Source organism: Chrysoperla carnea, chromosome 1 (assembly GCF_905475395.1).
Source record: "Chrysoperla carnea chromosome 1, inChrCarn1.1, whole genome shotgun sequence".
Classification (NCBI taxonomy): domain Eukaryota; kingdom Metazoa; phylum Arthropoda; class Insecta; order Neuroptera; family Chrysopidae; genus Chrysoperla; species Chrysoperla carnea.
In genome coordinates, this window is record NC_058337.1 from 47,884,849 (window position 1) to 47,908,929 (window position 24,081).

Consider the following 24,081-nt stretch of genomic DNA (forward strand, 5'->3'; position numbering starts at 1 on the left):
TTCTTACTGTAATTCGACTTTGAAACTAACATAAATAAGTTTCTTTAAAACACTTTTAATAAACCAAAATTAAAGTCACTGAAATTTTTCATCTCATTTTGTTGGTCTTCAAGTTATGGAGTTCTTCAAGTTATTGGTACGTTGGTCTTCAAGTTATTGGTACGTTATTAAACCACTCATTTTCAGAATATCTATTGATTTAAAGTTAGTTTCACAAATCTCCTTTCCTTCACATTATAAATCAATAAATCACTCCTTTATCGCCAGTTTTCTTATTGTGATTAGTAGTATAATAAAAAAAACAAACGAATTAAATTCCGAATACAGAATGTGACTTTGTTGAATATTACTGACAGTAAGTACTCAATAGGTAAATATCACAGCCATTATAATGTGTGTATAATTTATAACGGCATATGAGTTAAGAAAGTGTTTTTAAAGCTATGTTCACATGAATAAAAAGTTTTACTAGAATTTGATAGAGGATTCATTTTATTTCAAATTCTTGAAATTTTTTTGGACTTAACAGTTTGTTGCTTTTCTCTTAACCATCTATCTTTATTACATTCTCAAAGGTGACATCATATGTTTTTGTTACCTTATAGTTTTTTTAGAGCTGACTTACTTGAATTTGATAGAGGATTCATTTCATTTTGAAATTCCTGATAATTTGGGCTTAACTTAAGATACACCATTGTATGCCCAGTTTGTTGCTTTTCTCTTAATTATCTAATATCTATCTGTTTTACATTTTTAAAAGTTGACATCATATGTTTTTGTTACCTAATGATTTTTCTAGAACTGTCAGAATTATTTTCTTAGTTTGTCAAAATTCATTAATAATGACCATTTAGTTTTCGCAGCCCAGTCAATTAACGATATGTGAGTTACATTCGATTTCGCAGAATGAATTTAAAAGGTATATTTAAAGGTAACAACACCTAGAAATTTTCAAGAAATTGATAACTTGCATGTTAGCATTACTTATATGCTAAGAAACGAGAGTAATATGTCTCGTGTACTTCAGTTAAAGATTTCCTCAAATGGTCAAAATAAAGAAGAAAGGAAAATAATAACAGCCATCTACCCAAAATGATTTTGTAATTCATTAGATACTGGAAGAGATTAATCTCGAATATTTATCGAAAGTAAGAATTCTAACTTTTGTGTCTTGCTACAGAGGAAATAACAAATGGGCAATATTCATTCAAGGCCGTTCAAAAAAGGCTGTTGATTATGCCAAGTTTGCACATCATGTGCAGTCTTAAATTAACATCGAATTATAACGCCATATCAACGTTGGATTTAAAATGTCAGCCTAAGTCTGGGTATATAGTCACAACCAAGACTGGGCATCGAATCTTCTCGCAAACTAGGCTGTAAGTAAATTAATTTTTCGTTTCAACAGTTGAGCATGTTTTTACCCGGCTATCAAGGAGTATGTATGTATATTTTTAATATTAATTTCGGTCGGTTTAGATTTTAATGGGCCCCGACTGTTAAAGTCATTGTTTAAACTGTTGGACTTGTTTCTTTCTTTTCAGATTTAATTTAACGTAGTCAGAATATTTATTTTTTTTATATTTTTTATGGCATCACACCAAGTATATACCTATATGGATCGAGTCCTTTGACAAAATGATGTTTGTTATGTATATTATATATCGCAGTGCATTACGTCTTTCTACTATCATAATAACAAAAACTATCAATAAAAATTAACAACAAATTTGTTTTATTAGATTTGATTAAAGCTTGGGGAATGACTGGGCAAACCCAAACTTGATTGGTTAGCCTTAGAAACCAACGATCAGTTCCTTAGATTTTGTTTGACTTATAATATATAGGCTCCAATGCTCAGTCTCGATTTTGTCGTTGGGCTTAGCAATTCCTTTGTCATCTATTTTGGAGAAGTGACTTATAATCGACTATGATTGTTACTCCCGCAACTTATACCATCCACAGATCAAAAATTAAACTGTATTATCTTAACTAATAATTATTTACCGTACAAATTAAATTATTAAATAAAGAAAGAATTAAAATATTAAAGAGTAAGGTTGATACTCTTTAGTTAGTATAACAAGATTCAAGAACACATCTCAAGTTCTTTACTAGCCCATCATCTTTGTTTAGTGAAAACAAAAGAAACTGTATATGCATCTGTGAAGATCTTGTATATAATTTCTACTTCCATCCAAAACACACCACAAGTTTAATTTTGTTGATGTATTCAATTGCCTTCAGGCTCGCATTGTAGGTCACCGATCCACAATCTTGTATATGTATACTTACACACGATTATACATACATATTCGCATTACATACGACATTATAAAACTTATCACTTAATATCCAATGATCGATCAGGCGGACAAAGAACGGATTCAATAATTTTCAATTGTTGAAGTTTAAACGATTGTTATTTCGAATTAACTACTGGAGTACTTAATAAAAATATTGAATATCAATATTATCAGTAAAACATTGTGATTGTTGAGCAAAATATTTGTGTAACAGTGTTGTGTTTTTGATTGTTTATTACTAGTAAAAATGTAAGTGTTATTTTTTTTAACGGTATTTTTTTCCAAATACTTTAAAACATATATGTATTTCAAATATCGCAAAGTATGTTTTTGTTTTATACATGTTGTGAAGTATACAGTTGACCTTTGTCTTTTCACAGTTATAAATAAAAATAAATTTGGCACTTTAACCGTTGAAAACTTTGCAAGGTATAAATTTCTTAAAACCATTAAAAGTATAAATCAAATCTAACTTCTTAAAAATTTTGCGGATTTTTATTTTCTCACTTTATCCAAGTGTTTACATTACCGTTTACATTACGCACCTATTAAACAATTACACCTTTCTTTATGGTAAATAACTTGGGACAAACAGATAGAAAAGTAAACTGCGATAAAGATAAAGGCGGTCTTATTTCGGCTCAGTATTAATAAGCTTAACTAAGTTAGATAACACTTCGTTTTCTAAATATATAATGAATACTTAAGATCGCGGTACTAAATTTTAAGATCAATCTAGAAGAAACACACCGAATTTTAATTGTAATGTGACGGTGTTCAATTTTGCATATTATTTACGAGACAAAATAGAACTCTAGTTTGGTATTTAGGGGTGGTTCAAAAATAATTTACTTTAAATGGTTAGAAAATCGATAGGTACACGAATAGGTACCAAGCCAAAATAGATGCTTGATCATTTTCTGTTATTGCTACGGAAAACTAATTTTATCAAAAACTTCAACCTTTCTAAATTAGAGTGTTCTCTCATCATTTATCATTTCCTCAAAACTGAATTAACCTTTAAACGACCTTGAAGCCCAAGGTCAAATTCAAGGTCATTATAAGATTTTCTATAGTAAAATGCACCATTTTTTATATTATTTTGTTCTTCTAGTTTTATCGCTAGTAACTATTATCGTACCTTAAGGACATTGAAGATCCAGTGGAACATTAAGATCAATTTACAAAACATCAATAATCGACTAATACATCGAATTTGTTTCTTAATATTTCATTGGTTTCTTAATATTTCATACGCGCATCTTCAGCGATATTCCAAAAGCGTGATTTTTTTTAATACTCGTTCCAAAAACAAAAAATAACGATGGCACTATTTGTTAGATTGCATATCAACGCCGTAGAGCATCTGTAATTAATCTGTTTGGTAAACCTAGCTAAAAGCTTGCAATAATCTGAATATTATAAAACAGAAAAAATGAATTTTTATTAGTGTTTTCCGGGAGTTGCAATGAAAAAGTTAAAGATTCTTTTTTTCCTAGCGGGTTCAAGCAATTTTTGCGTCGAATGCAAAAAATCGCATTTTTCTAGGATGTCTAGAAGTACCCTAGAATTTGTCAGGGAGTGAGTCAATCAGGTCAGGGAGTGAGTTAGTCAGTCAACCACACTTTGGGAATTTGCAACAGTCTGGTTACCATTTAGAACCGACTGATTGATCTGGCTTTTTGATTTTTTATTTCTTTAAATATTTAACTTAATGATATAAAAATTTCAAAAGGCCTCAAAAACATTTTTTTATGAAAGAATTTTTCTTAAAAAAGTTCAAGGGTTGGTGGAGTGCCTTCAACCCTTCAGCCAGATCTCGACTATTTTATTTGAGGGTCCTTCAAGGGCAATTACAAAATTTTCTGTAATGACTCAAGGCCGTACTACAAACCAAATTGTTCTCCAGCTCTCGGACTTTATTGTATATTCTGATCCATAAAAGTTGAATGGTAACCGACCCAATTTTTTACCCTTCCATTGTAACTATGGTAATTAATGTTTATTCGATATTCACATTTTGTAAATTTTTTTCAGTGGCTTTAATAATTCCTAACTCCTATAATTTTTCTAAAAGTCGAACAGAGATATGCTACCATATGATTGGAACAGTGTTGCTTGAAAGATAATAGTTCTTTACGTGTAGGAAGGAATAGAAAGAACGGTTACGAAAACCGTTGTGTGCAAAAGTTTTTAAGTTCGTTATCTACAGATATAGGAATCAGACTCAAATTAGTAATCTTTCGTTGATTTTTTAATAGAGTTATGTTAAATTATTTTAATAAAATGTTCAGTCTATTCGGGTCAAATATTTAACCAAATATTTAAAGAAATGTGTAATTTGAACAAAAATATTTTAACTAATATCTAGTTTACATTTTACACATCTGTATAAACTATTCAAGTTCGTTTGATTTTTATTTACGTCTCCTAATAGAATGACTTTGATCTTGAGATGAATGCTCTGAAAAAACTAGTCATTTAAAAATAAGAGAGAGTTCTTTTTAATTTAACAAGAATAAGACGTTCATTGACTCGTAATATCCTCTCAGTATGGAGACTAATTTCATTCCATAGACTTACAATATTGCTAGAAAATAATGAAGCTTATGATATATTGACATGAACTCACGTAGAACGGGATATTCACAAAACAATAGATATTTAAGAAAAATTAGTTTCACGATGTTAATCCTTACCTATTATGATTGAGAACAAAATTTTAAACGGGGGTTTTGAATTTTATTCAAAGTTAGTAATAGTCTCCCTATTAGCTCAGTTGGTTAAGGCGTAATCCATTCCGTCCGCGGTATGATTTGGGTAGCGGGTTCGATTCCCGCAGTTGCAATAAAAATTAATTTAATTAATTGTTGTGATAGTACATGCATGAAGGAGGTGCACTCAGCCTCTGAAATTGAGGAGCTGATAAATGAGATTATCGGCGGAAAGGTGGTAAAACATATATATGATATCACAATGGGCTCTATATGTGTCCTTCATGGACAGCCAATATAACCTAACCTAACCTAGTAATAGAAAAAAAAGTTTTTGAATGGAAAAAGTTTTATTTTGCACCCCACTTGCATCAACTCTTTATGAGCAGTTTCGATATACAGCAGTAGCAATGGATTATTCTCGTAATAAGGAGATATTTTTGGGTCGATAAAAAAAGTTTCCTTAACTTTAGAATGGCATAAACTTTTTAATCCAGTTCTTATAAAGATCATTTCCGTAGTTTCGAAGTTTGGCTTGAAACAAACTATCATACTTTCGAATTTATATTGAAATTTGATTCATTCCTTAATTTATTTATTACATAAGGATGATTTTGGCGATTTTTGACACCCCCTACCCCCATGTACGGGTACATAAGATTTCTCGATCCAAAAAATTTTCTCATTCAAATTTTTTTTACTCAAGCATCTCGAAATTTTTCCATATATTTTATTGTCATATTCGAAGCAGATTAAAAACATATTTATGTAATTGCAGACGGAAATATAATGCGTATTTCCTGTAGTACCGTTATAATAGATTGAATTTTGAACTGGATTAGCTGTATCTTATGTTACAGCTAAGGTATACTGTATCAATAATACAATGATACGCCCCAGTATTATGTATAGTCAGTTTAAACAGTCCCACCCGTAAATAATTTGATGTTTTTAGATTAATTAATGATTAAAAAATAAAAAATTTAACGATATTTTGAAACTAAATTGTAGATATTACTATTACATCTGGAGGTACCTACACATTTGCAATGAATGGCTAACCAATAAAAACTAGTTATTTGTGCCATTTTATTTGTGCTTTCCTGTAATCAACACGATTACCGTGTATGTGGCTGTATTTGAAATTATATTTCGCAGGGAATATGAATAAGTATAAATTTTTAGTTTAAATAAAATCGTAACTTTAAAAAAGTCTCTCATCATTTAAAGCTGTAACAATATGGTCACATAAAGGCACTAAAATACAAATATAAATTCATAGGAAATAGTAAAAATCAGAAGGTATAAGTAAATACTTCATGTGGCAAATTTAAAAAAATTGTCCTTGTAAATTCTGTCGTAATGCAAACAAAATTGGTGTTAAAGGTTTTCAAGCGAAAATATAAAATATCTGTAAAACAAAACTAAAATGCAATATTTTTTGGAGTTGATATAGCAGGCTATAAAAATATTCTCGTGATATAATTCAATCGTTAGTCAAGTAGGTATAGATCATTCTGACTCAACTCTTGTCTACAGGATTTCCACTTAATACACTGATCAACAAAAATTTTGTCACAATAGCATGAGTTTCCTTTTTTGAAAGGTTCTTGACATGCTGAATATGAATCTGAACGCAAACTTATTATCGAAAAAACTTGTTTTTCCCCTAAGTTCGAAATCGTATTTCATCGTTGAATAAGTTTTTCTCCTAAAAAAAGTTACGCCATCAGAAATTACCATTCATTCCCGTTCAAAAGCCGTTTTGATTTTTTCCAAAATCATTTTCCAGTAAATAGAATAAATAGGTAATATATAAGTAAAATTAATTACATCTATAGATATTTATATTAGTAGTAATACAATGTGTATTTTAACCATGTAAAAGATTGAAAAATTATTTCAAAGGAAACGGAAGGCTTCTAATTTCCTTATGAGGAAAGAATTACATAGTGATTTACGGAATTTCGAATATAACCGGAATACGGAATATCCCTTTTCTAGGTAATAATATTTCGAAAACCTTATGTTTTAGAGAAATTCGGAAGCCAAATAAGAATTTAGCACCCCAAAAACTATAAAAAATGTTCTATCGTAGATACCAATGTGATAAAAAAAAAATTAAATTTTGACCAGGGTTTTTAACTAAAGCAGATAAAATCTCGTTGAAATTATGAACTAATTAAGCTTCTTTGTGGATGCGTTTTAATTTTAGGTTGTACAACTGTTTTTCCTTCCTTTTTCATATTCCATTCTTCAATAGTTAATAGTTTTGGAGAAAATTTAAAAGCGGTATAAAATCGCCAAGGCTCAAGCTTAGTTTTTAAACAAGGGCAGTAAGCTCTTGCGGGGTTTTAAAATTTTACATCCGCAAATGAGTAAATAACGTAAACGTTTAATTCAGATTTGATAATAATATATTTTGTAAATAACAAATGTAGGTATAATCGATTTACATTGATACAAGATTATATTTAAATCATCCAATATGTTTCTTTGCAGTAGAAATGATATTAATAAATCACTCAAACGATTGGAAGGAGAATAACAAATTTAGAAAATAACTTTATGAAAGTTGGGATTTTTTTTATATTTTTATGCACAAAATTAATATCAACTTTTCCTTTATTGCTAAGTGTAACTTTCATATCAAAACTTTCCTAAGATAAAGATGTCAAATTTTTATTTTTCTCATAGTTTACAAATATTTATTTCTCATAGTATTTATTTTATTCATAAAAGCATTTAATATAATTATTTTTAATTTTACCTAAACACCATTCATAATTATATAAATTAGTAACCTTAATTTTTACTTCTATATATAGACTACAACGTAGAGTGTAGTATATAGACGACGAATAAAGGTGAAACAACAAAGAGTTCAATTTATTGAATTTCTGGATTTATAATGTTGACACTTGAACAAATGAGCGTAAAAATGGGTTTTGTTTGCGTTTTTGTGTGCAATTTTGACAGAATTTAAAATAACGTTTTGCGTTTTGCTTTGATGCTACAGCGCACAATTTCGACCTACAAAACTAAAGTGGATGGGGGCCATTCATTTATTACGTAAGGATGATTTTGGTGATTTTTGACTCCCCCTGCTTTATGCAAGGATACATAAGATTTCTCGAACTCCACTCTACTTACGTAAAATTTTATCTCGTTTTTCAAAATAATAAAATATTGTTAGTAAAGGCTTATACTTAAACTCACGGTTTGACGTAAATCAAAGATGTTTATTTTTTAACAGATAATTTAGGTTTAAGATGTAATTCGAAGTGTGGCTACATGATAAAATGAAGAAAACCATTTGCCATTCGAAATAGACCTAGATTTCTATTATTAAATTTCGATTAGTAAATGGCTCCTTGTATATTACCAGTAGGAAATCGAAACTCCCGAAATTTTACAAAAAGAAGTTCTTAGAAACTTTAGAAGCTAATAATAATTTCAATATGGAAAGCTTATGTTTTGTTCGAAAAAATTTGGTGTTTTGAGAAAAAAATGTGAATTTTAATTAAATAAGTTAAAAAATGCAATATTCTATAAGTTGAAAAAGATCCCTTTTCAAAATTTAATTTTTATTTTGTAAAATCTCTGAATGAATTTCAATAAGAATTCACTACACTTATATCAGTACTGGAAACACCGCATGCATTATATATTTACAGATATAGTGTAAACATAGACGTAATGTGATTGTTGACACAATTTTGTAAATATTAATCAGTGTAGAATGCAGTTTATTAACAATTAAAAATAAATTATTGTCAAAAAATAAAATAAAAGACAATATTAAATTGAAACAATGATGATACTATAATGATTGTACTTAACTAGTTACCTACTACATTTAGAGGATTAATTAACTATGTTATCTTTAGTAAAGCACCTAGACCACATAAAATGTACAGGATAAAATCAGGTTCGTATTTTTGGTGAAATAACACGTCCCCAGGGCAAAAATAATATTTGCCGCCCTTTACATAACATATACAAGGTGTCTTTAAGTAGGTATATGCTTGAAACGTGGTAAATAAATTTAATCGAGGAAATTTCTTCAAACGAATAATATTAGTATCAAAGGGGCACATCTAAGTTTTGAGATTCAGTTAAAACCTGACTCTGATTCATAGCTGACAAACATCAACGAACACACTAAATTAGAAAATTGTTCTTTATAAAAACGCAAACAATTTTTTGTAAATCGAATAGTTTAGAGAGTAACTTATGGCAAAAATCTAGCTTTTTATGCGCTTTGTTCATTCAATTTGAACTAAAATGACTTTTATAGATAAACGCACCACTTTGATTGGAAATTTTTTTTCGAAGAGTGACTAGATTTCGCAGAAACAAACAATTATACAAAATAAAAATTTTGATATGAAAAAACAATTTAAGGTAAAACTTTTCAATTTGTTTTTGCCTAAACTGTATGGTTTGCGGAAAAATGATTGGAACAGAAAATGTAACTTTTTTAATCAATAACAACTTTCTTGTTTAGTGTTCATCTATCGATTGCCAGTAATCGCGTAGAGTGAACTTGAAAACCTAGCTCACGTTTAATGTCTGCATAAGATGTGCGCCTATACACCCAACATTTTCTGCTTTAAAACATAATTTTGCTTTTTTATCGATAAAAGTTATTTTTCGAATTTCAAGCATATGTCAGCTTAAAAAAACACCTGTATACAGGGTACTATATGTACAGTTCCTCTTAAATATATAGTTTTTCAATTGTGTTTTTTCAGTGTTATTTATAAATTATAATGAATTTTTCCATACAATCCCAGTTTTCTTCTTTAACCATAAAGTTTAATTTTAAGAACTTCTTAATAATTTTTTTTTTATTTTACTTTGATTTCATTTTTATTTCTATTTATTTATTTATTTTTTTGATTTAATTACAAAAATTAAAATTACTGTTCCCTTATTTCAGAAAACTCAACAATGCCTATTCTACATATCAGATATTTTTAAAAATAACAAACCTAAAAATTACAAACATGCTGCCATTGAAACAAATTTTGTGTATTGCAATTTTACTATGCTTATACTTAACAAAAACACATTCGCAAGACTATATGGAAGATGATGACCATGATGATTTTGGTAAATTGGATGATATCGATTTCGACATGGATGAAGAAGACAATGAAATTTCAAATTCAACATTTATCGAAAGGAATGATTTACACCAAACTAAACTAATGAATAATTTACGGCAAAAAGAACTGTTAGTGAAACAGAGTGTTTCTGCTGCAATGAAAAATGAAAAGATTAGAAAAAGTATTGGATTAGTTTTGCCAATATTGCGATTTATGACACCTCCACAAAAACTAGCATTGGCCGCGTTAGTCAAAAAACAAGTTACAGACCCTAATGAAAATGTTGGCTACAATTTAAATGAGGTGAGTGACTCCTAAGGAATAAGTATTTTTAGAATCGATACATGTTTTAGATGTAAGTTAGGTGAGATTGAAGGTCTTTGTCAGTAGGACTGTCACCTTTTCCCCCCAGCTTTTGAAGAAGCTCATTGTGACATTTATGTCCATCGCTTAGCCTCTTCTATTTAAAAGACATTGTTCTTAGATTTGTGAACGTTGGTTTTCCAATGTTCGCAGGCGAAATATCTCTTCAGTACGTTTTGTACGTAGATCACAGTACGTTTTAGTAAGAGCTTGAAACTTAGTAATGGCTATTGTTAAAAACAATAATTATACCTGTGATCTATTTTAATGTAAAAATATTAAATTATACTTTTGTTACAGGTAATAGCACAATTTGCTAGGAATAATAAAAACACTAGCCGTGATTTACTACTTCCCATATCTTTGGATATTGCAAATTTACTACGGAAGCCGCGTCATATAGACGCTAATGACGTACCACAATTTCAAGCCTTAAATGCATCAGAATTACCAAAAATTACAAACGATGAGCTTAATAATACAAACACTAAGGAAGAAGAGGCCATTGAAGAATTACCAGATGCTCAAGAGCTTCGAAGAAACGTACACCTGCATTATGGCAATAAACCAAATGGACCTTTTCGTCGAAATATTATTGACCGGAGGCATCCTCCGCCTCCGATAAAAATAGCACAACAAAATCGTAAAGCCATTAAATATTCTGCTACCCAAGAAATTAAGGATAACAACTGTGATACACTAGTCAACGGAATTTGTTTGGAAACTAACGATTATCCATTGTATGTAATATATCTATTTTGTAAGCAAAATGCATTTTATAGATAAACAAGCTGCCTGCTCCCTTTGCTGGACGATTCTGAGCATGAATTACACGATTAATAACGTGTAGGTGCGTCCTAAAGATCCTATTTAAAAAAAATTATTATTCATACCAAATATGATATGTTAAAAAATTTAGCTCGTAAAAAAGAACTTAGGAGGTTCGATTGTAAAGTTTGTCCGTTAAATGTATGAAATTAAATCTGGTTAAAATTAACCGCAAACAGGGAATATTAATTTTTAAAGATACATAATTTTAATTAAAATATTTAATTTATGTTTATCCATAAAATTGCATTTTGACTAGCAAACAGACGGGCGAATTAATGATATCGTACGGTTTACTATTAATGCAATTTTTTGTTGTAGAGAAACAATCCAAATTGCCATTCGTCGAAATAAAGAAGCTATGGAACATTTGTTTGTTGAATTTCGTGATTTAAATGAAACCAGTGAAAATGATATATCAAATAGGTAGGTAATGTCTATATTTTAAATAGAGGCTGTAGTAAGGTTTTTTGACAAATTCCACTACAGTGATGATTAGCGTAAATACTAAAATCACCAAGTACCAGATATTTAATGAAAGTAGGAACGCGGAGGTTAAAACCCCGCAAGGCTAAAATTAACGAGAAATAAAACAAAAATAAATGTATTCTCTATAATAATGAATGAATATTTTTTTGTTACAAAATGGCAAGTTTGTGAATTACACAAGAATGACAAACATATGGCAAGCCATATACTACACCATTAATGATTATTATTATATAAATTACTAGCAGATACCCGAACGCTTTTCTGGGTAAATTCAAAATTAAAAACAAAGACTATCGTGTTATAGCCCTCACTTTCTTGATCTCACTTATCCTTTCTTTTGTTTTATGGATTTTAATTTTTTGGTGCCAAACCCTAATTTTTTAAAAGATAAAATTTAGCTCACGATACTCGATAAAAACTTCTTACCCGTAAAATAATTTTTTAAATTGGTTAAATATTTAATTCAACAATGACGATTGTCAACTTCGATGCAAATCACCCCCAAAATAACTTTCTACCCCGTTAGGCGGTGAGTTTCAATAAAATACGAACCACGTCTTCTTTAATGAACGTTTATGCACAATTTGTAGTAGATTGAACCAAGGAATCGCGTTGTACCATACAAACTTTTAGAAAATTTCGGAAAATTCTTTCTTATCAAATTCTTACGTCATACATAGAACACACCCTCCAAGTTTCAGGTCTATACGATCAGCGGCTTAGGCTGTGCGTTGACTTGCCAGTCAGTCAGTCAGTCCGTTAATCAATCAATAGTTAAGTACAAAGCATTTTATATATATAGATTGTCGTGTCTACTAAACAGATGAATCGATATTGATTTTTTTTTTATTTGTTCGGAAGGTAGTTTGATCGAGAGTGTTCTATGTTTCAAGTGCAAGTTTAGAGCTTCGTACTCGAAATAACTTGAAAAGAAGTGATGATTTCCAAACGATTTGATGAGTAGATTTCTTAAAACATAGCTAAGAACAATCTAGATCAAATTATCTTAAAAAAGAATTAAAATTGGCTCATCCGTTTATTAGCTACGATGCCACAGGCGAATCCATCAGATTCGATTTTGTGTCGGGGATTCCTTTTTTTTTAATGTTATCAAATGGTATTGTTTATATTAATCAATGGTTATAATTTTTCAATGAATTATTTAAAAATAATTTTCAGGCGAAGTGGTGATGACGATAAAGGCTCTATGTGTTCATCAATGGTTAAATATGCAAGACCAAAGAAAGCAAAAGCAACTAATGGAAAATGGAAATTTGTAGTAAATACTCCAGAGCATACACAAACATTACGAATTGAAAAATGCTTGTAAGTATACATATTATTATTTCTATTCCAACGTATATTTAACTAAAAATTGTATGTTTCTTGTGAATAGGAATCCACATGGTACTTGTAGTTACTTGACCGAGAATTTTAAATCTCAATGCATACAAGTGTATAATTATCATCGACTTTTAACATGGGATAAGCGTATTGGATTACACATGGATATTTTTAAGGTAAATAAAATTTTACGACACTAGTTATTAGAAATCTATTCAGCAATTACGAATAATTGTACATATACATGTTATACGAATACTAAAATTCTACTCAAGTATAGTTTAAACCCCTTCATATAAATGAATACACACAAGCAGAAAAAATTAGGCTCATAATTGCATTCGCCCAGAAGCTGTATTTCCTTTCCCACTCAACACTTAATTTTTGAAAGAAATGAAGAATACACTTTTGTAAGCCCCGACATGTGGAAAGTATGCACTTATGTAATAATTGGACCATTGTAAAATAAGGCTGTTTTTTATTAGACAGTCTATTCATACATTTAAACAGTATTTTTGTAAGTTACTATGGGTTCTTATTATCCACCTATTTATTCACCGCTTGCTTAAACCCATTTTAAGTGGGTTATATTTTAAGAAAATGTTATCAAATGGCAAAATTATTTTCACAGTCAGGAATTTTGCACGCGTAGGACTGATTAAGATTAAGAGTTGCAATTTTTTTTTTTTTTATATTTTCAATTTTACTGATGGATAATGTTGTTACTTGACGAAAATGGGCGAAAAATAAGAATAAAACTTTTCGATATTTGGGCTAGTTTCCGAAATATCGTAAAAAAGTCAGCTATCGTAAAATTTCAAACATACTTTTTCTTTAATTTTGTTGAGTTGTGTAACATAATTCATCATAAAAATTGAAAATAATTTTTTTTTTAAATTTTACACCTAAAATTATTTTATAGCTGATCATACATCCCTAAATCTGAATTATTTTACTTCTATAAGTTTATGATGTCAAATTTTTCGCTTATTAAATAATAGTAATTTTTCTCATTAAGTAAGTTCAATTCTGCTAAGGAACAATACATTTGCTCTTTATGGGATGATAGTTGAGTTGTTTTGTAGGTCAAGTGTAAAAAATTCATCAAACTATAAACTTTTGTATAAAAATAATTAAAAAACCCGGAATCAAACCCACGGATTGATGTTCGTGATGAAATTTGCAAAATTCAAATCAATTTCAATATCAATAGAATCAATTCGAATCAATAGAATGAAATAGGTATTTGCTATGCTATAATAATTTTAACCAGTGTGCAATATTAAAATGAAAGTAGGTAACATCTAACTAGTGTGTAGTATTTCGTAACAATCAAGACTTGGAACAATAAATTTGATTTTGAAAATATTTCAGTGAGCAGAATTAACAAATATATGAAAATATACAGGGTGTACAACACTCTACCAAGTATAGTTAAGCTAAAAAGAGGTCGATTAAGTATAACTTACCTTAGTACTAAAGTGCATTTGGGTGTCAGGGGACCGTAAAGTTGACCCTTTGAAATATTTTTTTTAAACTGAAAACGAAGTTCGTTCGTTCGTATATTTATATTTTATCTTCATAAATTTTAACTGATACATGATTTTCTTGTATCTGAAAAAAGACTTCAGTATTTCAACTTTTGGCTTCTCGCTTGCACGGAGCCTCACCGTACTAAGATATATTTAGCTAAATCGACCCTTTTTGAGCTCTGTTATTCATTACGGTCTGCTTGATCGTTTTACAAACAATTTAAAACACCCTATATATAAAAATAAATATTTAAATATAAAAAATAGATGAACATCATAATAAAATCTGACCACTCGTAGAACGAATGTATTATTATTTTTCTATAATTGTATGTGACATTTTGGGCTACAAACTAGACTAAAACTTATGTGTATGCTGAATATAAGTGTCCCATTCTAGTGACCGCGCGCGCGTATTTTCACAATTTTTTTGTTTATCATTTTTTTTTTTGTATTTCAATTAGTTTTTTATTCAATTAATGCATAATAATTTGTCTCGCCTACACACACATTCTATTGTACATATAAGCACGGTAACACATATGCGGATGCTAGAAATTTTTTTTGGAGGTGGTATTAAATAACTTTTCGAGTCCATTATTTTAGTAATTAAAAATTTAAAACCTTTGTAGCTTTTACAAATTTTTTTTCGTACTTTGTTTTTTGTTTCTTTACCTACTTTACCTTACTCTTAAAAGTGATTTTTATCCACATCGGAGCCAAACAGATTTCCAAGATTTTTTACAAAAAAAATTTTTTTTTTGGCAAAAAAATTAATGCTCTTAATAATCCAAAGACACGTAACTCTGGTTAATTTTGCAATTGAACGCCTTAGATATCGACTAAAGAATTTCCTAAAAGTTATCATCCCTCGTCTACGATTTTGGAAACTACCCATAAAAAGCACTTATAATTTTTGTTTTGTTCCAATATTACAAGACACAAATATTTACTAATTTTTTACAAAAATTTTATAGAGATATTTCATATTCCATTCTGACTGCATTATATACCTACTATTGCCTTATTTTATGGAGGGGCGATTGTCACGATTGAAACCCATCTCTGGATCCATTCTTGTATATTCGTTAATTAAAACTAACAATAACCAATTCATACAGTTTGCTTGTTCGACTATTTGTTATATTGGAATTTATTATTAAAAATTACCACTCAGTTTTAATGGTTTTTAATTTGTTGTATAAGTGTTCATGAAAGCTTTTCCAATATTTTTATGTTCAAACTATTTTATTAAAAATGATCAATAATAATTTTTTTTTTTTAAATTATTTGTTTTTGTATATTTTTATGTTATGTACTATATCCAAAAAAGTTAAGATAAAATTTGTTAACCAGAAAAACTTTATATCCACAAAAGTAAACAAAAATTTTTTGTGAGAATTTTTGTTTTAACCTAAAATTAGTATGCCTTATTTTTCGCCCCAATAAAGAGGTTCACTAGAGAGTATTTTGAAAAAATTGAACAAATTGATTGTGAACTCACCTGAAACAATCAGCTGTACCTATTCGTTTTATAGGTCCATCAAACCTAAAATGATATATTTCGAATCAGGGAACCTTAACGTAAAGATATATTGAAAAATCTATATTACTACATTTTAGTCTAGTTCGTTTTATAAATAGTAATAAAATAATTGTGTATTTTCAGGTACCCACATGCTGTTCTTGTCATATAGAAGGATATAAAGCAACTTATCCACCGGAAACTCATCATCCAAAACCAAACGCACACACAGAGATATACCCGGGACATGATCTAGAACACGAACAAGCCGACATAGATCCTAATTTAATAATTAATGAATCTCAATTAGATGCAGCTTTATCGTTCGGAGAACCCGACTATCATCACAAATCTGGATCAATAAATAAGCATGTATACCGAAAGCCACCACATAAATCCATAGCAAAACAATCAACAATTGACAGTTTTCCATCGAATTCAAACTATGGCATATCTCATTATCTGGAAGCTCCCAAACCGCAAGCTAATCCTTTCTTAAATCCCACTACCACTTTTACAAGATCACCGAATCCTATTAAACGAGGAATTGCAAATTCAACACCACATAAACAGCCAAAACGTAACTACCGCCGCCCATCACAACAAATTCATGATTTAGAGTATGAGTCATCCAGTCAAAATTTACAGACAAGTGATCCATTTCCTACGAAAAGAACCACTACTACTACTACTACAACAACGGAACAATATGAGGACTACGAAGACACTACACCAGTAAATGTAAAAAAATATAATCGTAATGCTATTACGAAACGAGTGAATTATAATTATCATCCAATAATAGACTTTTTTGAGCCACCAAATCATCGTAATAATAATGAGGATGACGGACCTCAGCAACGAATGGATGTTAGCACCATGGATGATACGGGCGGTTGGAGACCGGTAACTCCACCAAATTTATTGTATAATTCTAGGAGACAACAACTTTAAGTGCCGGTGTAGATAAGTTAATGATGTGATCTCTGAATTTTAATGTTATTGTATTATAATGCATTTCAAATTTTAGTACTTTCCACTTTATTTATTTATTTATTTTATTGAAGTAATACAAAAAATGTCGAAATCAAAAAAAAAAATTTTATAATGCTAAGGTCTACCTCAAGATACTTTACTAAATTCAGCAGATATTTCAGTAGAGAATGATGTGCTAACAGACCTGTTTCAATCCGTACTTGTTTGATAATTGCAGCTTTAATTTTTAGTTTTACAACTACCCATTTGTCACTTCTTTTAGAAGAATAGTCGATTTAAAACCATAAATCCGTGATCACTTCTTGCGTTAATGAAACCGTTCATTTATAAAACGAGATAAAACCAACGAAAAACCGTTTGCCTATAATTAAAAGTCGCATGTGCATACATTTTTTTGGTTTATCTTCCGAGATGACCACCGAGATATAACGGAATTTATGATATTCCTATAGCTTTAATAAATGTATTCCTATGAATTACTCACTGGCAATATCAATGTAAACAAATATTGTTTATAAATTAATTATGATGATGATCATACAAGTTCTTTTTCATCCAAAAAAATCAGAAAACCTATTTCAAAGCAATACACAGGGTGTGATTCAATTCCATTTACATGCATTAGACTAAGCTGTAATTATTCAAAGTGTGTTCAGTCCAAGTCCGGGGGATAAATTTATTTTGAATTCTTCCCCTTCCAAACAAAAACAAATGGATTGGAAGAAGTTTTGTTGAAATAAAATAATTTTATAAATAATATCCCAGAATGTGGTGTATGACATCCTCTACTTTGAGAAAAATTCAATGTTTATTGTTATTAAAATGTTTTTGATTCATGATATTTGTATATTAGAAAACAATTATTTGCTGTAATAAAGTATTTTCGTAAATTTTTTAAGTTATTTTCTTATTTTATATCATAAAACCTGTGAATGCGCCCATAAAGACAAAAACTCCTTCGATCTGACCTTTAATGATTAAGGCCTAATTATATTGCGTATTTTTCAATAATTTCTCGACTAATATAAGAAAACTTCATTTTTTATACTGAACAAATTATTAGAAAAAAAAAGTTTACTTAATAATTAGTAATTATTGCTTAATTAGTAAAAGTTTACTTTTACTAATTTATTATCAGGTCATTTTTTTGGTAAGTTTAATATTTACAAGAGGCATTACCTTTCAAAGAAAGTTTGAATTTTTTGTTTTACTCTAAACCTAAATTTCCCTGTAAGAAAACTTAATTTTTTATATTGAACAAATTATTAGAAAAAAAAGTTAACTTTAATTTATTATTAGGTCAATTTTTCGGTAAGTTTAATATTTACAAGATACATTACCCTTCAAAGAAAGTTTAAATTTTTTATTTTATTCTAAACGTGAATTTCCCTGTAAATAATAAACTTTTCCTGCAACCTTGCTTTTTATAAAAATCTTAATTGTTAATGGTAATGCCAAAAGACTTTTCGTCTTTCTTAAGGACTGAATGTCAATGAAATTTCTTTAGTGATTTATAGTTTGCGTTAGTCCGGTGAATTTATATTTATGATGAATTTTATTTCTTTAAAAGTACCACTATTGATTATTTTATTATTTTATTTTAATTTAAACTAGCTGTGAACTACCAGCTTCGCTGGGTATAGCCTTCACTTCGTATGCCGTCACTTACCCTCCACTTTCGTCGACATCACATTAACCTCTAAAATTAACAGTGTTTCTCTACTATATTATGTATGCATTATTCATGAAAACCTTCCTCTCGAATCACTCAATTTTTTTGATAAAACCGCATCAAAATCCGTTGCGTAGTTTTAAAGACTTAAGGATACATAGGGACATTTGGACAGACAACTAGAAGCGACTTTGTTTTATTCCATGTACTGATATATTCAAACAAACTCAGATTTTTTACTATAACTGTATAACAGTAGTTGATGCACTAAACCATAATATTTAAAATTCTTATTAACTTCAAATTAACTTCATTATTTCAACCTGAAAAGTTTCTGTTCACTACTTTGAACTTGTTACTTTTCAGTCAGTCGTCAACTTTTTAAAACCAATTAAATAATAAGAAAAGCTTGGTGAGATACAGACGAAAATAAATTAAAAGTAATAATTCTTATAATAATAAAATACCTGTTCGTATAATATGATATAATAATACCAGAGTATGATAATCATATAATAATAATATAGCTAGGTGATATGAATACGATACCTATATGTTATATGTAATAATATAAAATGATATAATATTTATATATGATAATACTTATTATCATATCATTATATTATACTTTTTTTATGATAATTTTCACATTTTTTCTACATTTTAATTTTGAATGTAGTATAAATAATCCTTAACTGCTTATAAACACTTCGTCTAAACTCACGAATTAAAATGTTTAATTTTTTTCTTTGAGGATGAAGTTTGAGTATAAAGAGTGTAATAAACGATTTTTTTTTTTTTTTTTTTGGAAACGACACCTAATTGATTTTTATAAATAAAAAATTTTTAATTAAGGATTAAATGCGTAATACTGAATTAATATGCAAGTTTAAGACAAATTATAAAATATAATCTATCAGTTAAAAAATAATAATGACTGTTAAGTTCTTCCGAAAGAAACATCAGTCAAACAACTAAATTACGAATTTATTACTTGAGAAAAGGTCGTTGCTGGCTCAGTGATTAATTCTAATGAAAATCCTTTAAATAATACCTAGATTTTATCGGATTAACTCGAAATTTGGCAAACTTATCAAGTATAAATATTATCAAAGATAATAAATGAGAACTCTAGGATATTTCTGATGACTACTTGGTAGACAAAATACGTATTTATAAAATACAAAAAAAAATTGATCTAGTAAATTGCGGCAAAAATTGAAATTAATTATACTTATCAAGGACCATTGACAATAGAATAATTTAATAAGTTCCTAATTTAATTTAATAATCCTGATCAATATTTTCAGGATTAACGATTTCCATATCTGAAAATATTACATTTATTTGCGCTCCCACCATATTTATACAGAATTTTTATAAATGAATAGTCTAAAAAACTAAAAAACAGAAAATAAATAATAGTTTAAATAAACTAAAATACACGCTTATGCAACTAGCTGAACTAAAAGGTAGAAAATAATTTCTTTAAGTTCTAAAAAAATATTTTTTGAAAAAAGCGTGGTGAGTGGTGATTTTAAATATCTTAAAAAGCATCCCACGCATTTTTACGATCAAATGATATTAATGAATTTAAAGAAATTGTTTTCTACCTTTTAGTTCCGCTAGTTGCAAAGCGTGTTTTTTAATTTCTTGAATCTATTATTTATTATTTATTATAGTTCACGAATTTTGCATTTTTGTACTATTTAAATCCAAAACTAGTTATTGAATCATATGCATAACTAGTTTTGGATGTAAATAATACAAAAATGACAAAATTTTTGTACTATAACTATGTGCGTCTTGGAACCCTACCTACTTGACACTACAGATTGAACAGATTTACCTTTATGTATTTATTTAACGTTTACATTTGTTTCTGTATAGCTTCGTAGCGTGGGTCCCATGACCGCAATTTTTTTTTTAACTATACGAAGAATTATATACGAAAATTTCAGGAAAAAGCTATGAGTCAAAAATTATTGTGAATTTAAGATATGTAGGTTTATTAAAGTCGCCTTTTATCTACATGTAATTGTTCTCTGTTAAATCGAATGGAGAATTTTTTGCTGCCTTTTATTAATAACATTAAAACATGTTTTTCTGTATTAGTGTATTACCGAAAACGCGTAAACTTTACCATTCGTATTTTGTAAATTTTCGAAGAAATTATTAATAAACTTTCTATGATGGGAAAAGGTTTAAAACTTTACGTCCCCAATGTGATTGTTTCTGAATAATAAACAAAAACAAAAAATTTATGAAAAACCAAGATGAAAACTATTCTTGAGTTCAGTATTAATAAATTTGCGATTAGCTTTATAAATCTTTGCAATTCTCGACCAAAAATAGTGACGTACTTTTTTATTTTTGACTTTAAAAAAATTATTTACTTTCTTTAGCTGTCCACGCCACATAATTATTACCTATTATACCAAATTTTTTTTCACACGGATCAAAGTGGTAGGGTTAAACTTGGTATAATTAATAAATAGTCTCAGCAGTATATGTGATACAATCACTGAATGTATATTCTTTGATTCACTGCTTTGATTTTGCACTTCCGTGATAAGATTCATTCTTACTAATTGTTTCTTTAATTAGTATGCGTATAATTTTTTTTAATTGTTTGTTTTGATTTTTTTAAGTACTTATTTTATTCCGATTTTATAAAAGTGTATTATTTTTGTTTTAAATTATTTTTTATTAGATATTATCATTATGTTTTTCATAATTATTATAATTTAATAAATTATATTACTCTAAAATTATTATTTTAATAATTTTTATTGATTTGCATATTCTCATCGTTTAGTTTATTATATTTATTTTATTAGTTTTCTTTTTATACTTTGTATATATGAAATATATCAAGGTATACTAAGTTTAGTTAAGTTTGTAACGCTTAAAAATATTGATGCTACGAACAAAATTTTGGTATAGATGTTCATAAAATCATTTAAAGAGTCCATTTTCGCTTGTCTGTTTGTCTATCCATCTTTGACACGGTAACTAAAAAACGAAAAGAGATATCAAGCTGAAATTTTTATTGCGTGCTCAGGACGTCAAAAGTGCGACCGAAAGTGCGAAAAGTGCGTGTTTTTAAATGAGCAACATAGGCCATCTTGTAAACCGTTAGAGATAGAACAAAAGTTAAAATGTAAAAAATTTTCCCTATACAAAAATAAACAACTTTTATTTGAAACATTTTTTTCGTAAACATCACTGTTTATCCTTGAGGGTGCAAATTATATACTATGTATTATATGAGAATATAAGTTCTATGTGACTATCTAAGAGTGGCTATCTTTCTTTACTTACATGGCGTTAAAAAACAAACGATTTCGTAATCAACACTGTCTATATATGGTATTTCAACAATTAACTCAGTTAATTGTTTGTTTTCACTTGTTTTTTTCTGTAATTGAAGAATATGTTCTGTTGAGATAGAATATTTATCTACATAATTACGTTGTATAAAAAGAATGCCGAACGAATTATAAAGGTGTCACAGAATGATAGAAAATATCTCATTTAACTAAAGAGTCTTATTTGGTGGAAGAGTACCTAATGCTTCGTAATACTTCTGAAATTTGTAGTAAAATTTAAATGGTTCCGTCAGAAGCTACACTGCCCTAGAAATCAGTAGGTTTTGTCTACTCATAAAAATTGTACATTATATAAAAAACTTGGTGAAATTCACTTGATTTTTCTGAGAAACTCTACAGAAAATAAAAGAAAGCATGAAAAATACTGAAATCAAAATAACAACCAAATTACATGTTTCAAAACACAATTGACTGTTTAACTTTAACGTTTTGATGAGTGATACTAATCGTAAATAAGTATTTATTCATTTACATGAATAAATAAAATAAATTACATTGGAGGTACCTACCTTCAATGAAATAAATTAATATCTTGTAAAAGGTAATTTTAATATTTTTTAAATTGACAGTTTTAGATAATGTTAATTGTTACTTCCGATAAATTGATAGTGTAGGTATGTGAAAAGTTCAATTGAATTTAAAATGCCTATGGATGATTTTAGCAGACCTATATAATTTTTTTTCAAAACTTTGATTGTAGGTTTGCAGCTAATTTTTGTAATGTGAGCTGTTCATATTTAAAAAAATTCCATATATACCTAAGTCTTAAAATTCATGATTATTATCTCGAATTCTTGGATGTAAATTTACCAAACGTATTATTAGGGAATTTCCGAAGGAAATGGAATTATTACTTCTGTACTGATGATGGAATTTTAAAATTTGAATCAGTTTTAAGCAAAAAAGTACTATTTATATGTGTTTCGAAAAAAAAATTCTTGAAAAATTAAAAATACAATATTAGAATTTAAGAAAAATGTTTTAGGTAATGCAGCTCCCAAGATACGAATTTTGTGTTGTTTTAAAAACTGACAATATTTTTATAAAAATTAAACCTCAACATAATTAGTTAAATAAATAAATTAGAAAATTTTGAAATAAAAATTAAAGAGGTTTAAAAACAGTAAAAAAGAAAAACAAAAAACAAAAAAAAAAAAAACAAGTGAAAATAAACAATTGACTATTATTTAATTATTAAAATACCCTGTAGAGAAAGTGTTAAATGTCAGTGCTATTATAAACCGTGGCCGAAAAATACATTTATCGAAAAACGAACATTTATGTAAAAAATGTTCCTTAATAATAAACAACTTTCGGCCGCCATTTTTTTGGTTTTTAATTTTCGAATTTGATCTATTGTTGCTCAAACTCACTTTGAGCGTTTTGAACACGCTATACAAATTTCAGTTTGACACCTATTTTCTAAGTATACCTTGATATATGTTTTATATATAGAGGGTATAATAAAATTTCTAGAAATAATTTCGTTCTCCCCATTCAATAATTGAAAATTTACCAATACCCACTAGAATTAATTGAATAATTTTAATATAAGTACAATTATGAATATTTTTACTACTTTTTAATAATAATGGTAACTTTCCAGAATCTATATAAAATACAGTTGCCTGCACTTAATCTGCTTCATTTGTTTTAAGAAAAGAGTGGTGTGTCTTCCTCAAACAATTGTTTCTATTTTATTTTTATTTTTATTTTTATTTGTGATTTAATATTGTGTGACAGACAACAGACCAAGTTATTAAACTTACCAGTGAATGTGTTTTATTTGAAAAAAATTTATTT

At 28.4% G+C, this 24,081-nt stretch overlaps 1 protein-coding gene across 1 annotated transcript; it reads left to right on the plus strand.

Moving 5' to 3' along the window:
* The first annotated feature begins 10,110 nt into the window (after positions 1-10,110).
* On the plus strand, positions 10,111-17,172 carry LOC123305337 (neurotrophin 1-like). The gene is made up of 6 exons (XM_044887028.1): positions 10,111-10,437; positions 10,798-11,237; positions 11,647-11,751; positions 12,997-13,143; positions 13,214-13,337; positions 16,363-17,172. The coding sequence occupies exons 1-6, from the start codon at positions 10,111-10,113 to the stop codon at positions 17,170-17,172; spliced, it is 1,953 nt and encodes a 650-aa protein (XP_044742963.1).
* Positions 17,173-24,081: the final 6,909 nt, after the last annotated feature.